The sequence below is a fragment of the Vulpes vulpes genome, chromosome 7 (genome assembly GCF_048418805.1).
Source record: "Vulpes vulpes isolate BD-2025 chromosome 7, VulVul3, whole genome shotgun sequence".
Classification (NCBI taxonomy): domain Eukaryota; kingdom Metazoa; phylum Chordata; class Mammalia; order Carnivora; family Canidae; genus Vulpes; species Vulpes vulpes.
The window spans coordinates 85,908,807-85,925,229 of NC_132786.1; the positions used below are offsets into that span (position 1 = coordinate 85,908,807).

Here is a 16,423-nt window from a genome sequence, read left to right on the forward strand (position 1 = left end):
ATAAAGGATGTGGTTGTTCCAAGCTGGCCCGTAAAATTTTCATCCTGACCCTTTGATTCCTTTCCTTACTGGAAATTCTCCAGTGTCTGAAGTGACCCTGCATTTGGCTTCTGGGAAGCCATTCTTATTCATTCCATTTCCCTACAGAGCAAAGAAGGGCTGACCTGAAAAGACACCTGACCCAGAACTTCTCCGGGGTGGAATACTGATGAACACAGATGGCTCCGTGTGAGACCATCTTTGGTTAGAATTCTGCTTTCTGCAAGTTGAGAGAATAGACAGCCTCGGAGTTTATAGAGCAAAGTGCTCGCAGAAGCCTCACTGGGGGGTTGATTTTGTACAGGAGCCTGAGCATGTTTGTGGGAGTATTGCCTTTCTCAAATAAGTTCCACCTGACCACAGGATGCCATTAAAAAGGGGGTAGGGGAACAATAAATGGAAAACAGATTTTTAAAAAATTAACAAAATGCAATGTGATTTCTCTAGTCCTTTCAAGTTTTCAAATACCAAAAGAGAGCAAAGTACAGAAAAGATTTCTTCTAGAAAAGTCTGGTACTACTGTACTATGTCTAGTACTACTCTAGTACTACTGTATTATGAGGTAGAACGGTACAGTGGTAAGAGATTTGGAAGCCAGCCTGACTGGTGTTAAACCTCCGTTCTATCACTTCTTAGCCTGATGTAGTTATTACCCTTCTAAGTACAAATTTTTTAATCTGTAAAATTAGGGTAAAAATTGCACGTATTGCAAAGGGTTGCTAGGAAGATTCGATGAGGCAATACATGAGAAGCATTTAGCTCAGAATGTCGCAAATGGTAAGTGCCTAATAAATATTAGTTGCTGAAATAACAATCATCATAATAAAAAATCTTGCTAGAATTATACTTGAAGTAGCTATAGAAGTTTTCAGTAGAATTGATTATAGAGTAGGCCCCCTAGGGGTCGACGCATTCACCCCATTAAATTAGGCAGAGAAGGAAAATTTCAGCTTCTTAAGTTGACCACTCTAGTACTTAACATGCTCTATCAGAAAAATAAAATTCACTTCAACTTCCCAGTGCGTTAAACAAGTGGATCTGGTTAAATAATTTCTGCGGAGCTTTCCAAACAGCACAAATTTGTATTTCTAACAATGATTATCAGCCATAAATCAAATATGTCTCTAAGTTATTCTCTTTCTTTCAATGAGTATTTCTGTTATACTGGCTTCTACCTCTTTCCAAGCCAAATATGACCTATAGGCTAGTTTGGTGGTCACAGCGTGTGTGTTTCTCTTTTTCCCCCAGTTGTACTCCAAGGGAGCCTTAGACTTGGGTGGCTCTAGTACCAGCTGTTTGCAGTCAGCGATGGGCAATTTCCATGATACTAAGGTTTGCTTGGACCAAACTTTCAGGTTTCCCAGCTTTGAAAGAGAAAAAAAACCAAAATAAAAAACAAACATGATTTCGTGAAACATTCAAAGAAATTGATGACATTTAAAGCCACTTGTAGGAGCTCCCAAGGTTACAATATCACCTTTATTTTCAATGATATTTGCTATTTATTCAATAAAAGCTATTTAGTGATAGGGATCACTTTGTGCTTCCCAGTTCACCTGGGGGTAAGAACAAAATCTCAACAGAGTGCTCCAGCTCTCCCTCCAAAATCTTCCTCTGTTGTCCCCCCACACCTACCCAACCCTGGTGCACTTGCTGCTTGTCCAGGAGATGGCACTGTTGTTTCAAACGCCTGACTTCCCTGGGGGCCAACAAAGAACCCTGAAAAGCAGGGCTTATGTAGGGCAGTCAGAGGGTTAGAAGGGAAGCAATAAAATAAAATAAAATAAAAATAAAAAATAAAAGGGAAGCAGCCAGGAAGGAAATGTCTTGAACCTTGGGAATAAGGGCAACATACGTTTACTCGGTAATTATCTTCCTCAATCTTTCTAGGGGCCAATGTGAACATGAAGACCAACAACCAGGATGAGGAGACGCCCTTGCACACAGCTGCCCACTTCGGCCTCTCGGAGCTGGTGGCCTTCTACGTGGAGCATGGGGCCATCGTGGACAGCGTGAATGCCCACATGGAGACTCCGCTGGCTATCGCAACCTACTGGGCCCTCCGCTTTAAGGAGCAGGAGTACAGCAGAGAGCACCACCTCATCTGCCGCATGCTGCTGGACTACAAGGCCGAGGTTAACGCCAGGGATGATGACTTCAAATCCCCGCTGCACAAGGCAGCCTGGAACTGTGACCACGTGCTCATGCACATGATGCTGGAGGCCGGCGCCGAAGCCAACCTCATGGACATCAACGGCTGTGCTGCCATCCAGTATGTGCTGAAGGTCACCTCTGTGCGCCCGGCCGCTCAGCCTGAGATCTGCTATCAGCTGCTCTTGAACCACGGGGCTGCTCGCATATACCCTCCACAGTTCCACAAGGTGAGCTTATGTCCAAGGGTGCCAAGTACAGAGCCAGGTGCTCAGCCGGGTCCCCTGAGACTCCAAGGATGACTTGATCTCAACTCTCCTGGTAACTCAAGCTTATCTGAGCCTAACTCCCTTTGATTCTCCAACTGACCTCGCATTTACACACACAACCCTGGCTGCTTTGTCTTGGTCCTGTTTGTTTGAAATCTGGGGCCGAGAGGTAAGAAGGAGAACAAGAGTGGCAGGTAATTCTCCATTCCTTGTGTGAGCACCAGTGACCTGGTAGCAGCTTCTGCCGGACTGAGGTGAGAAAGATGGGAAAGCCACGTTAAGTCTACTGGAGAGGCCAGTGGTGTCAGACAGGCAAATACTTGCCATCTTTCAGCAGAGCGCATTTTAAATGGCATATGGAATTGTTCTTGCTTTAAATTTTTATCTCCGCACTGTCTCTTATAATTCATTCATTCCAGACTTAGCCAAGTTATTCATGCCAGGAATAAAGAATCATGGACTTCGGGGCCAAACAAATGTGGGTCTTGCCACTGAGCTAAGAATTTGACTTTGAATACATAACATAAGCCTCTTGAGCCTCAGATTCTTCCCCTGTGAAATGGGTACTCTCTGCCCTTATTACCTCGGTAATCATATGCAGACGTGGTCCTACATCAGAAGGATATTAATCTTACTAGTAACACACAGATATACTCAGAGCCCAGAGGATGGTGCAAATCTTTCTTTACTTTTTCTCTTGAGTCACTGTCAGCGTGTCTGCCCCAGCCCCATCCCACATCTGCAAATACCTCTTCCTTGGTCTACGTCCATCTTCTTTCTGCACCTATGTCGCATTAGTTTGGCCATCTTCATAGTGCAACTTCTAGAAGACAATTGATCTCTTCTAACACAGCTCACTCCACAAAGCATATTTTTGTGTGTATTTATGTTCTAAGGCCACCTTCTTTCCAGAGAAAGGGATGGAGAGGGATGAAGGGCATGGAGATTCCAGAGAAACATACCTGCCTCACTTTATCTGTGAATAATAATAGCCTTTTCATAAGTCTGCTTTGAGAATGAACCAAGATAATACTTGAAAAGTGGTGGCACTGTGCCTGGTCTGTGGCAACCATAGAGAAGTGGCAGCTGTCACTATTGCTATTATTACATATTTGTAGATGAGTTGAATTGGTGCCTGAGCCTGCTTTAGCCACTGGGGCTTCTCCAACCAGAAGAAACAATGTGTGAGACTGCCCAGAGACTAAATATGGTGTTTTAGTCTGAAACTGCTGGCTGGCTGTGGATGAAACAGGTCTCAGTGAAAGTAATTAGAATACCCTTTCCTCATTCCCCTTTGAGAGGAAGATTTAGGAGAATGGGCCTTCCTGTGGGTTTTCTGCTCACCAGGGAGAAGTCTTGCAAATGTGAAGGTCCCCAGGTCCTCTTCACAGAAGCAGTCCTCTGAGAGGTGACAGCAAGGAGGATTAGGAGCAGAGACTTAGCGATGAATCCTGACTTGGCCATTTGTGTGCTATATTATTTCTGAACAAGTCCCTTATTTCTCAGATCTCAATTTCCTCATCTAAAAAATGAAGGTAAAAAGATCAGCTTTTCCAAAATGTTTCAGAAATAGGTGGGTAAGGTATGTCAATCATCCAGCCCAGTAGTGGCGCTCAACAAAATTGTCTCTTTCCATCGTCCTCCTCTCACAATGAAAGCCTGGTCTATTGTAGGAATCCACCCTATTGGCCTTACTTCAGTGGCTCTGCTCGCCTGTAAACTAGGTGTACGATTGTGTGTTCCAAGGACATTATCCAGAGTTAGTGTGTTCTCATTCAGTCCTCTTTCACTTCTCTGAGTTCCACCAGTTTGGCCATATGCTAAAGAGATTTAGGATAGAATTGGCTACTGGTTGACGGCTGGTATTATAAACATTTTTGTTGCTACCCAGCAGGCAGTGTGAGAGAACTGGCCCCCTTCCAAAGGAAAACTAAAGAAAAACTCTTCAATTTACTATGCAGATGCTTCAAAGTGATTTAGCACAACTCCTCCACAGCCCGACTTTCCAAAGAGAAAGTCATCTTTACGACAAGTAAATGACTGACTCATTTATCCAGAAGATAAAGTGATTTGTTCTCTTGTGGATGGGGAATTCAGTTTCCTTATTTACAAGGAACAAGGTCAGAGCTGAAGATGCTGTCTTCCAAATACAAAGCAAATTTGTAGAGGGTTTATTTCACTGAAAACCAATGTATAAATTACATAAGGGGGGAAAAAAGAATTATAGGGTCTGCAATTGCTTTCCAGGGTACAAAAGGACATTTGGTTTTTTTTCTTTCAGCATAATTCAGAAGGAAGTGACACCCCAGGGAGCCAAGATTGGGTTTTCTTGTAGGGCAAGAAAGACATTTTTCTAGGGGAGGGAAAGGTATGTAAGGGTTTGGGGGAAGTAAGGATGATTTCTGCTGTTGAACAATGCTGCAAAGGAAGCCCAGAATACAAGTGGTCTCTCTGACCATTAAGTACCTTTCTGTACACAGATATATCAATATAAAGGGGCAGAGGTAGCCTAAGAATTTCTCTGTTGAAGTGGCTTGCAGAGGTGGCACTTGTCTTGGAAAAGTGGTGGGGAGATTCATCCTGAATCTGTTTTTTAATTTATGCCTTCAGGGGTCAGATGATGAAGGGAAGTGTCTGAAGGTCTCTCCGGTGACCACCGCTGTAGAAAGAAATTTTTATCCTATTGTTCTTCCATGAAGAGAGAGTAGAGACAGCAGAGACTCACAGAAAATGAAGTTCATTGGGTATCTTCTGTCTTCCAGGCTCCCAGAGAAGCCAGCAGAAGCTTCTCCCTCAGAGTCCACTGACATCTTTTCTCACTTGATGGTCAAGGTTCCTGGTAGTCAGGGTAGAGTGATGATTTGAAGTTTGACGCCTCTTGAGGATCTTTTTTGTTGTTGTTGCCTATTATAATCATTTTTGAGGCCTAGAGACAATGGGTCCAACTGTCTTAGTTCTGGAAGATGCCTGACATGCCAGTGAAGAGAGCTGGGAGGCTGTCGGGCTCCTAACGAAGCCTTTCCTGCCATGAGAACCATCTGTCAGCGGAAAACATAGTGGTCAGTGTCAGCAAAACCTAATGACAGCAGTGAGAGCTTTGAACTTTGTGCATCTAAAGACTGCGGGTTAAGAACTACTTAAGTTTTCCTCCAGCCGAATAAAAGGTAACAAGTTATCTCCCTGTGATCTATGGGAGTGTGCCAGGTGCAAATGAAGGCACCAGATGCGTGAAGTAGGCTCCTGAACTATGAATGGATGGACTTCCTGTGTCCATAACTTAGTTTGAACTATTTCTGAATGGGAACTGAGACTAATGTTGCCAAATAAAATACAAGTGCTCGGTTAAATCCGAATTTTAGATATATAAGAAGTAATTTTTTATAATAAGTAATTTTTAATATAAATATGTCCCACACAATATTTGGGACATGGTTACACTAAAGATTCTGTGTTGTGTATCTGAAATTCAAATTTAATCTGGCAGTTTATATTATTAATATTTGTTAAATCTGGAAACCTTAGTTGGGAATTAGGTAATGTGTTGCAAGAGGAGAGTAATTTTTAACTATATCTCTTCAGTGATCAAGGTGTTGGCAAGAAGGAGAAAGTAAGGAATACCTGGGGACCAATTATCTTTGTTGGGCATGTGAGCATGTTGTCCTTAAATATAACCAGTGTGGCTTCCATGAAGAGAGAGTGTGGCCAGGGAATTAATGTAGAGCTGAGGCCAGTTTTCTGAGTGCACATTTAAACCTTGTGCAGAGCCTTGCTATAAGCTTTCTGATTTCTCCACACCTTTTAATGTATAATTCCATTATATACATGTTGTTGATACAAGCCTTGGATTAATTTCAGCTATCATCTCTGTACTAGCAACTCTTAAATTTAAATTTCTATTTTGGATTATCAACTGAGAATGTACTTTTCACCACAGATCATCCTTTCAGAAAGGATTAGCTAGAGGTTTTTAGAGAAGGATGTAGATGGGGTTCCCAATGGTTGCTATTTTTATATTACCAGCAACATCTTTACATTCGAAAGAGAATTCTTTTGAAATTTCAACGAAACTCAGCCTAAAGTAATTATGGTTAAGAGTGCTTCTTGTTTCAGAATATCTGTGCAATGAGATTTGTGTCCTTAAACTACTAATTTCATTGGCCATTATCTAAGATTAAAAGAAGGTAATCAGAATATATTTGAAAGAGCACTAAACTCAGAGTAAGAAGACATGAGGTTAAGTCCTCATGCCTCCTCTTATGGTGTGCCTCTCTGGTTTCAATTTTCCCATCTCCAAATTAGGGGAGGTGGGGAGGTTAGCAATCTTTAGGGTCTCTTGCAACTCTAACATTCTAGGATACTGTGGCAGTAGTTTGTAACTAGTGTACAAATTAATGAGTCAGCCTCAGATTTTGTCTGTCTCTTTTACTTGGAGCTAACCTATCTGTCATCCTCATCCTAGCTCTAGAGAACAGAGCAGCCCCATTTGCCTTAATTTTCTAAGACCTAAGTGCTGAAAAATTCCCACCCTGACAAGCCACACAGCGAGTTGGAAGCCCTTCTGGCTATACTTTCTGTAGACACAAAAATGATGACTCTTCAGAGGTCCTTTAGCGATGGGTCTCTGGCTACAACGTACTTCTTTACCTTCTTATGGGTTGATGATATAGGATTGCTCTTTATTTGGTTTCGGTGTGCCTGACAAAACCGAAATCAGCAGCTCAACTTTATGCACTGCACCCAGAATGTGTAGTTGAATGGTTCCCCTGCATTAAGCAACTATTTATGTTGTGCTCATTTGGACCCAATCACCTTCACTGATTTAGAGCTTCAGATACAGTTAGTCTGTGATGGCTTATGATGGTGCTTACATATGGGCCAACTGGAAGCAGCTGATTGTTGGGAATTGACTCACAATGGCTTATGAGAGCTGACAGATTTTCAGGAACTGTACAAGCTGATTATTAAGTGCAGCCATTACTGAAAATTAAGTCACATAAACTTACAACAAATAAAGTATACTAAAAACAAAGATAATAGGTATTTAAAACACTATTTTAAAATTATTTTCATTATATCTCTTAATTATTTTACTCTACACACCTATACTCTTGATGTTATATGCATCTTTTATACCCCTGTGGTGGAAACATTTTGTAATGATTTGTTACTGCACATCCCTTCCCAACCATGCAGTGACCCCAGGTTAGTAGTTATGAATAGGCTGTGATGGTAGTATTTACGCCACAGAAATCAGCAAATGCTACCGATCAGACTTTAATTTATTTCTTTGATGATGTCTAGACCTAAGAAATTAATGGAAAGGATGTTACTAATACAGATTAAACTTAAAAATAGGTAGTCAGTGTCTGGAGCTCTGACATTGTGAATAGCACCAAAAAATGCAGAAATATGATTCCAGGATTCAAAAACTATTATATATTTCAAAAAAAAGTTACTCATGTCATTGATGAATGAGTGAAGTTCTAAAATAGGTCTTCATTGTTTCATACTTGTGAAACAATTATTCTTTCATGTAATAAAAATATCAACCAACATTCATATAACAACTACATGTGTTCTTCAATTGCAGACATTGATTTTGGCTATGAATGCAATTCAATATCCATGCAAAATTGATACAAAATCAGTGAAAGCATTCTGTGAGAACCAATTAACTATATAAAATAGGAAATGAGGAGTACTGAGTATTTTATTATTCATAAATTGTGGGCTGCATATTCTTTATATTAGCAAAAAATTTGTATTGCATTTATGAACATATACACGCAGTGTTTTTTTTTTTCCAGAAAGCCTCATATGGAACATTTTTTGCACGCCATTGACTCTAACCTCTATTTCAATAAAGCTCCCTTATCTTAAGGCCCTCTGGCTGGCCTGTCTCCTGGGACTGACACAGTTCTCTACTGAGGCCATGCCTCCTGATTTGAAACTATGCTCCAATAAATTCTTATAAATCTTTCTTTCCTGATATCCCCACTCTCATGACTGCTTCATCTCACCATATTTTGTTGTTTCTGATTCCCATTGGATCTGGGCCATTGGAGCTAGGTTTTGATGTGTTATATTAGAGAATTGCTGCCATCTCCTTAGTCTCATGCATTTCTAAGAGAAGTTCTGCTAAAATTGTTCCACCAACCTCTGTCCCCAACCTTATCTAATTCCGCTTAACCTACTGATGAGTTGGGTGGAAGAATTGAACTGGTTGCTTAACTGTGGGCCTAGAGAAGAACTGAGTTCTTGGTTCTTTTATGTGGTAAGCGTCCAGGAACAAGCTCTTTACATCAGGCAGAAGTCCATAGTTTGGGGATGCAAATGTAATCTTGGGGTGGAGTGCTAGGAAGCTTGATGTAGTCCCATAATTCAACATATTATATGTAATCAGTTTTGTTAGTAATAAAAATGGCATTCTGATCTCAGATTGTCATCTTCATCTCGTTTTTCAATAGTTTCTAGACCGAGGAAAGCAAGTTATTTATTGGGTCTCTAAAACCCTGTATGATATGACACCAAGGTCTTAAAGATGAGGGTAGGTCAGCCCTAGTTACAACTGTGCATCCAGCCTGTCAACCTCAGTCTGATCTCTCCTTGTTGGAACCCATCCAACCCTTGGTAAACTAGACTTCTAATCAGATCTGATGGTATCTAGTCTTCCTCTCTCTAATCTTAATGGCTCTGGTGCTAGCCCAGCTTCCAATGCTCTTCTCACTTGATGTTTTTCACTCTGAAAGGCCTGGTTTACTTTTGACTTTTGGAGTCACACAGACCTGAGTTTTAATCCTAGCTCAGTCACTTACTGGCTAAATAACCTAGAGTTTAAATGTTCTTGGTCTTAAATTTTAAATCTGTGAAATGGGTATAAGGGCTGACCTTGTAGGATTGTTTGAAGATTGAGCAAGGCAAATATGCAATGATTTAACATAGTCCCTGACATGTAATAAGTACTAAAAAAAAAAAAAAAATGGTGGCTGTAACTTTTTTTTCCTTTTTCTTCTCTCCTGCGTGTTTGGATTCCTTGGGCTTTAGACCATGGTCCTCTACCATTTCCATTTATTCTCATTTAGAGTATTATGGAGCCATGTGGATTTAATTCTTTAATAGTGCACAAATCTCCACCTTCATCTTGGCCTTCCCAGTGGAGTGTTATCATGCACATTTTTAACGGACATTAAGACATTGTATATGACATATCCTCCTGCCCACACGATCTGACCCCAAATTAGCATGTTCTTCCAATTTCCTCATTTCCTGTCAGTGGCACCCCCATATGTCCATGTTCTCAGGCTTAAAAGTTGTGTCCTTTACTCCTCATATCTGGTTAGTCATTAAGCCCTGCTTATTCTTTCTCAGAGTCTCCGTTACCATTCCTTCTCTGGACTGCCAGTTATGCCAGCTGAGAAGCCATTTGGCGTACTCCCATTCAGCCACCTCACACTACTCTCTGCCCTTAATATCCTTGTTTTCTCCTTTGTGCTTTTGCTCATGATGCTCAGGAGACATTGATGATCTTTAAGCCAGCCTCTTATTATTTACTGACTTACATTGCTCTCTCTTTGAGATATGTACGTCTTTTCTCTTCAACTAGGTTGTAAACTCCTTGAACACAAAAACCAGGTCATAAACTTCTCAGAATTACTGTCATAGTGCTAAACACAGTGCTCTATAAAGACCTCCTAATGGAATGGATCGATTGAATACAACCCTTTCTTGTTAAGAAAATGTAATAGCCTCCTATTAAATGTTCAGTCTGAAGCTCTTTGGACTGGCATGGCAGGTGGACTGTCAGCTGGCTCCATCTTAAACATGCTCTTAACATTAGCTCTTTCCTGATGTGGGTCCTTCATTTAGGTGACCACACACACACACACACACGCGTGCACATGTGTGTGCAAGTGCTTAACTGTGCATTAAAATGATAATCTTTTTAAAGATTTTATTTATTTATTCATGAAAGACACACAGAAACATAAGGCAGAGGGAGAAGCAGGCTCCCCACAGGGAGCTTGATGCAGGACTCAATCCTGGGACCCTGAGATCACGACCTGAGCTCAACCACTGAGCCACCCAAGTACCCCAAAATGATAATCTTTCTGTCTCAGTTTTGCCTGGGGCCTCAAGACAATAGGTTCTTAGCAGCCCACACTGAAAAATGCAATGCTGGATGACTTATGATGGACTTGTAAAGGAGATGGGGAAAACCAATGTGTGACGTTTGCCCAGCTACAATAGGCTGAGGCTGACAAGGACTGGGAAGTCAGGAAGAACTCTTTGGAGAAAGTTGTTTCAGTGCAAAAGGATGTCTCCCTCCCAATGGCAGCAATGAGTGGCTTTCTCCTCATCTCCCATCCAGCAAGGGATCTTGAAGAGGACTCCAGAGAGAGCTTGATACATGTTTTCTAGAGTCCCAAGGGAAGAATGGAACTGACATGTACCTCATGATGGGAAAATTCAAAATCAAGAGTACTTTTGCTGTGGGTTCCCTGTGGACTAGTTGTGGGGCACATTGCAGAACCAGCTGGATCCCTTTGAAATGAAAACAGGTCACACTCAAAGGGCTTCTGGGGATAGGATCAGATTGGCAGAAAGAAGCTAGAGGTGTTCCTGTGGATACAGAGAAGCTGCTGAGGAGGGGTGAGGGTTGTAAGGACAGGATGTACCTTTCACTGGACTCCTACCTTCTTTGTTAGCACTTGTTTTCAACTAGCTTCTAAATGTTGAAGGAAGTGTGTGATTTTATTCATCCTCCCATCGATCTTGAGACTGGCAGGTGTTTGAAAACTCAAAGGCATGAGGCTTTGCAAAAGCATTTCAGGGCTCCAGGTAGCCTAACAGGACCGTAAGTTCCCAACGTCTCTGTGAGAATGAATGAATCATAGATGTACATTGAACAAATAAAGCTGTGTGCTTCCTCTACAGGTGATACAGGCTTGCCATTCTTATCCCAAAGCAATCGAAGTTGTAGTCAATGCCTATGAACACATCAAGTGGAATGTAAAGTGGAAAAGAGCTATCCCTGATGATGACCTGGAGGTAAAGAATCCATTCACTTTCTGTGCTTTTCACTGTAAAATAGTTCGAGACTGCAATAGAAGTACAGAAAGTTCTAATTTAAAAACTAGTCTTGAGAATGCTTTCAAGACCTACTCAAATGCAATGAGGCAAATGGTTATAAAATGCATTTTAACTGTGTCATCAGGCCAGGGCTCCTGGGTGGCTCAGTTGGTTAAGGGTCTGACTTCAGCTCAGGTCATGATCTCAGGGTCCTGGAATCAAGCCCCAAGTCAGGCTCCCTGCTCAGCAAGGAGTCTGCTTCTTCCTCTCCCTCCCTCTGTGTGCACTCTTTTGCTCTCTCTCAAACACATAAAATCTTTAAAAAAAAAAAAAAAAACCACAGGTGTAAAAATAAATAGATGCATCAAGTATGTAACATTTGGAAATGTCTTGAGGATTTCTCCATTTAAGGGCAAGTTGAACATTTGTATAAAGGTGACAGGTTTACTTTCTCCTCAATAATTTAGATAATTTAATACTAATAATAATATTTGAGTTTCTTCTATAATATTTTACCAGAAGATTAGTCTTTCATGTAGATTATTTCATTCACTTTTTAAAAATATTTGTTTATTTTAAAGAGACAGAGACAAGAGAATGAGCAGGAAGGACAGAGGGAGAGGGAGAGAGGTTCTCAAGCAGACACCACACTGAGCACAGAGCCCCATGTGGGGCTTGATCTCATGACCCTGAGATCATAACCTGAGCCGAAACCAAGAGTCAGACACTTACCTGACTGTACCATTCATGTGCCCATGTTTCATTGACTTGTAGTTATCTTGTAGCCTTTAAGTAGGCAGGAACCATATTAAAAATCTTTAACGAGTCATGCAGAAAGCCACTGACAAAGCTAAGTTCTCACTCTGCAAATGGACTTTGCTGCCTTTGTAAATCAGTCCTCCCACCAAGCCTGTTGTTCTTGGTTTTAGCAGTCACAGGCTGTCTCCAATGGGTGGACAAGTACGAGGCCCAGAGTACAAAGCTCATCAGACTCAGAGGCTGATGGCTTAGATACAATCTTACTCTGCTACTTTTGAACTATCTTACCCTGAAAAAGTTACTTAACGTGTTTGAGCATCATTAATAGAATAGATATCTGAATGTATGGGCCGCATAAGGCACATAAAGGATATATAGTAGTATCTCGATTAATTTCAAATTGCTGTTTTGATATACACTGCTGCAGATTGTTCATACGAGTATATTTTATCTCACTTCCTGGGTTCTGAAGTGTAGAGTGTTACATCCCCTTGTCTCCCTTTTCTCCTTAGGTACCACTGCCTCAGCTCCCATCTCAATTTCATTTTTAATGTTGTCTCACTGTCAGAGACCCTAGAAAGCTACCACTGTGTATAAAGTAGGGACTAAATGCTAAAGTAGGGATTAAATGTCATTGTTGATTTCTATTGATGTAAACTCTGGGGCTTTTCTATCTTTAACCTCTCTTGCCTTCCTTTACAGAGATACTGGGATTTTTACCACTCTCTCTTCACTGTGTGCAGTAACTCTCCAAGGACTCTCATGCATTTATCGAGATGTGCCATTCGAAGAACATTGCACAACAGATGTCACAGAGCAATTCCTTTGCTTTCCCTCCCATTGTCATTGAAAAAGTACTTGCTTTTAGAGCCAGAGGGAATCATTTATTAAACCTTATGAGACAGAAGTTCCCAATCCTAGATATTTAAGTGGACTCACCGGGTAGACACAGTTTGCATAAATAAAATGGTACTTGGGTTGATTATAACACTTCAGGGATTTCAAAACACTTGACAAACTCTGTCATTAATCCTAGGGTAGCATGGTGAGGGGAAATAAACAGGAAGTAAAGTTAAGGAATTCTCAAAAACAAGAATGTGCCCAGAAGGTACTGACAACAGTAATAACTGATGTGTATAGTGTTTTTACTTGGTGCCTGATATATTTTTGTAAACTTTTCATATATCATCTCATCTGAAATGGGACCCAGTTTTTCTTACAATCTCATTCTCTCCCTTATCAGTAATAAGTTTATATTACTGTTCAGTTGCCAAAATCATAGGCTTTGTGATTGGCCTCTTAATCTCAGGGGTTCCCTCCTCAACCCCCCTTCCGTCCACCGTTACCACTTAGCAGAGATTATTGTCACTAGTTTTGCAAACTCCTATCCGCATTCGAAGCTCTTCTGCTTATTTTCGGTGAAGAGAGCAGATGAGCCTAGTCAAAACAAGGAGATCTTGGAGTTAAAGTAGACACGAAAAACCAAGACTGGTCCACTTAATAGTCAAAGAATGGACATTTCAACATATGCTTGTTGAGCCAGAGACTGGAGATGCAATGATGAATCTAAAGCGAGGACTCCTGCCCTCCAGAATCTCACCATTTAGCAGAGGATCCGGACATACAAGCAGGAAACTGCAGTGTCAAGCGTCAGGGGCAAGAGTACAGGTGCAGACTCATTTTTAGTGCTTGCGTTTCAGAGTCGTGTTTCTGACCTGAAGTGTGATTTTCCTTTTAAGCATGAATATAAAGAGTGAAGGGATTCTGTGACATAGAGGGAGCTCCTGGTGCTGTTAGTGTAAATGTATTCAACTTTCAGTTTCTCCAAACATCTAGAAACTCTTTTATTTTAGTATGATTTTCTGTTTATAGTACTCCCCTTGGGAAAATATTTGCACACTCAATGGCTCCTATGTATTTGATAAGAAAGTTTAATGAGATGTGTACAAGGAAGCGTGCAAAGGGAAGAACTCAAGTTGATTGCTTGGGCTCATGGAGTAATAGGCTGACATTTCAGAGCATTTTAGCTAGAAGATAAGGAGCACTTGACTAGCAATGGCTGGCTACCAAAAGAGCAAATAGAAAGACTTTTTAAAAATGGTAGAATTTTGAGAAACTTGGAAAGATAAGTGTGTCAATCAGGCTTGTTAGTAGTTTGCTGAACGTGACATGTAGCTGATTAACCTCTGGACCTCAGGGTTTATGAGGCCAACTGGGCTTCGATTTTTTGTTCTTGCTAATCACTCTTAGGTGAGCTCATTGCCTCTTAGCGTCGCTCTTTCAGAGGCGAGAGTGAAAGTAATTAAGCACAAAAAAAATCCATTTGCCAGGTGTGAGCAGGTTTCTTTTATTTGTGTGATTCTTCATCTTATTTAACTTTAGATGCTTGAGTTTTGAGTAGAGATGATGTCAAATATTCCACCCGCCCACACCTAGGCCGTGCTTCTAAACCGGGATTCTCGTAGTCCCGGTGCCCTGTAGGAAAAGTCATGGGTAGATACAATAATCTTTCTGATTTTCTTCAGTCTTTCTCAAATATTTTGAGAGACCTAATTTGTACTAAAACAAATTTGTACTATATTGTAGAAGAGGATGCTGAATTTGTATAAATGATTCATATAAAAACATTGGTCCTTCAAAAAATTGTAGCAAGTGTATTTGGGACACATCCTAGAATACAGGGCAGAAGTGCATGCTCCCCTCTCCTTTGGGAATATTCTGGCTGAAAAATTTGTGATGCACTGTCTTTGTCAATAAAACCTACTCTAAGGACAAAGGGAGAGGATGTTCCTTGCGTTAGGAAATGTTTCTCCATCTGCTTGCTTGTGCTTAAACATTTTATGCTAATTAGCACATAATATATGCCTACTTGTTTTGAATTGTTTACTCATGAATTTAACTTATTTCTCCTTATCTTTGAACTTTTATTTAGGGGACTTAAATAAAGCTCTTGTCTCCTTTCATCTTTGGGAGTTGTCTACCTATCAATAAGACTTTTTCCAATTGACTACAAGCAGTAGATCTCTGAAGAGCTCTACATGTTTCATTGCTTTCTTCAACATTTAGGAGAGGGGGGGAAAGAGAATGAGGAAATATACCTGTAAATGAATAATATTTTCAAAAGAAAGTAAAGGGTAAATACAAATAAAAGGCAAGTTGTTGCTGTAGGAACGAGAGTGGGTTTTTTTGTTTTGTTTTGTTTTTAGGATGTATTTATTTGTTTTAGAGAGAGAAAGTGGATGCATTTGAGCAAGGGAAGAGGAGGGACAAAGAAACAGGGGGAGGATGAGGAGGAGGGAGAGGGAGAGAAGCGATTCCTTGCTGACCGCGGAGCCCAACTATGAGGCTTGCCCTCACGACCCTGAGATCATGACCAGAGCCAAAATCAAGAGTTGGATGCTCAACCAACTGAGCCACCCAGGTGCCCCAGAAAAAGTGTTTTAATACTAATAAAGAAATGCTGCCATAATCATTCTCTCCCACCTGTCTCCATCTCTGACCTGGTCCTTTCATTTCCCCTCACTCTCCTCATTCACAGAACCCCAGGCACCAGCAACAGAGGAAATGATGTCCTCATGCTGCTTTTGTAACTTTCTGTAAATAGTCATTTAGTGTCTTGAGAAAACAAACCTCTTCTCTTTTGTAAGTTACATGTGAGGAAAGATCTTTAATATGAGGGAAGACCACCTATCCAGCTTTCTTCCCTTCTTAGGATCTAGACACACTTGTGTTCTATTTCTTAATCACCTAGTGTTATATTGCCACTTTGTCCTTCCATCCTGAACCCAGTGGCTTCCAATAAAAAACACAGCAGTCGAAAGCTGATTGTACAAATAAGAAAAGTAACAAACCATTTGCAGTGGGTTATCGATGTTGGAAAGAACAGCTGAGCCTTATTTTTTTTTACTCATCTGATTGTGAAGAACTCAAGAAGTTTTAAACTGGCGTACTTTCAAAACTTTAAGAGAATCCAAATGATTCCCTTATTTCCTTTGAAACACACAAAAAATTCATTGTCACTCTCCTTTGGATACATTGAAGTTAGATGTTAAGAGTTTCGGCTTGTGCCCGTCTACCTGGGTTCATTTTCTGACTTCCAACCTTATCTGATCCATTATCTAGGGAAAACGACGCAC

General features: G+C 40.8%; 1 protein-coding gene across 1 annotated transcript in view; it reads left to right on the plus strand.

Annotated features, from left to right (window-relative positions):
• ASB4 (ankyrin repeat and SOCS box containing 4) overlaps positions 1–15,250 on the plus strand; it is a 59,971-nt gene extending 44,721 nt beyond the window's left edge. The window contains exons 3-5 of the mRNA XM_026003723.2: positions 1,930–2,420; positions 11,394–11,507; positions 12,990–15,250. Of these exons, the coding sequence (XP_025859508.1) occupies positions 1,930–2,420; positions 11,394–11,507; positions 12,990–13,178 (794 nt within the window). The 3' untranslated portion in view covers positions 13,179–15,250. The remainder of the gene's footprint in view (positions 1–1,929; positions 2,421–11,393; positions 11,508–12,989) is intronic.
• Positions 15,251–16,423: the final 1,173 nt, after the last annotated feature.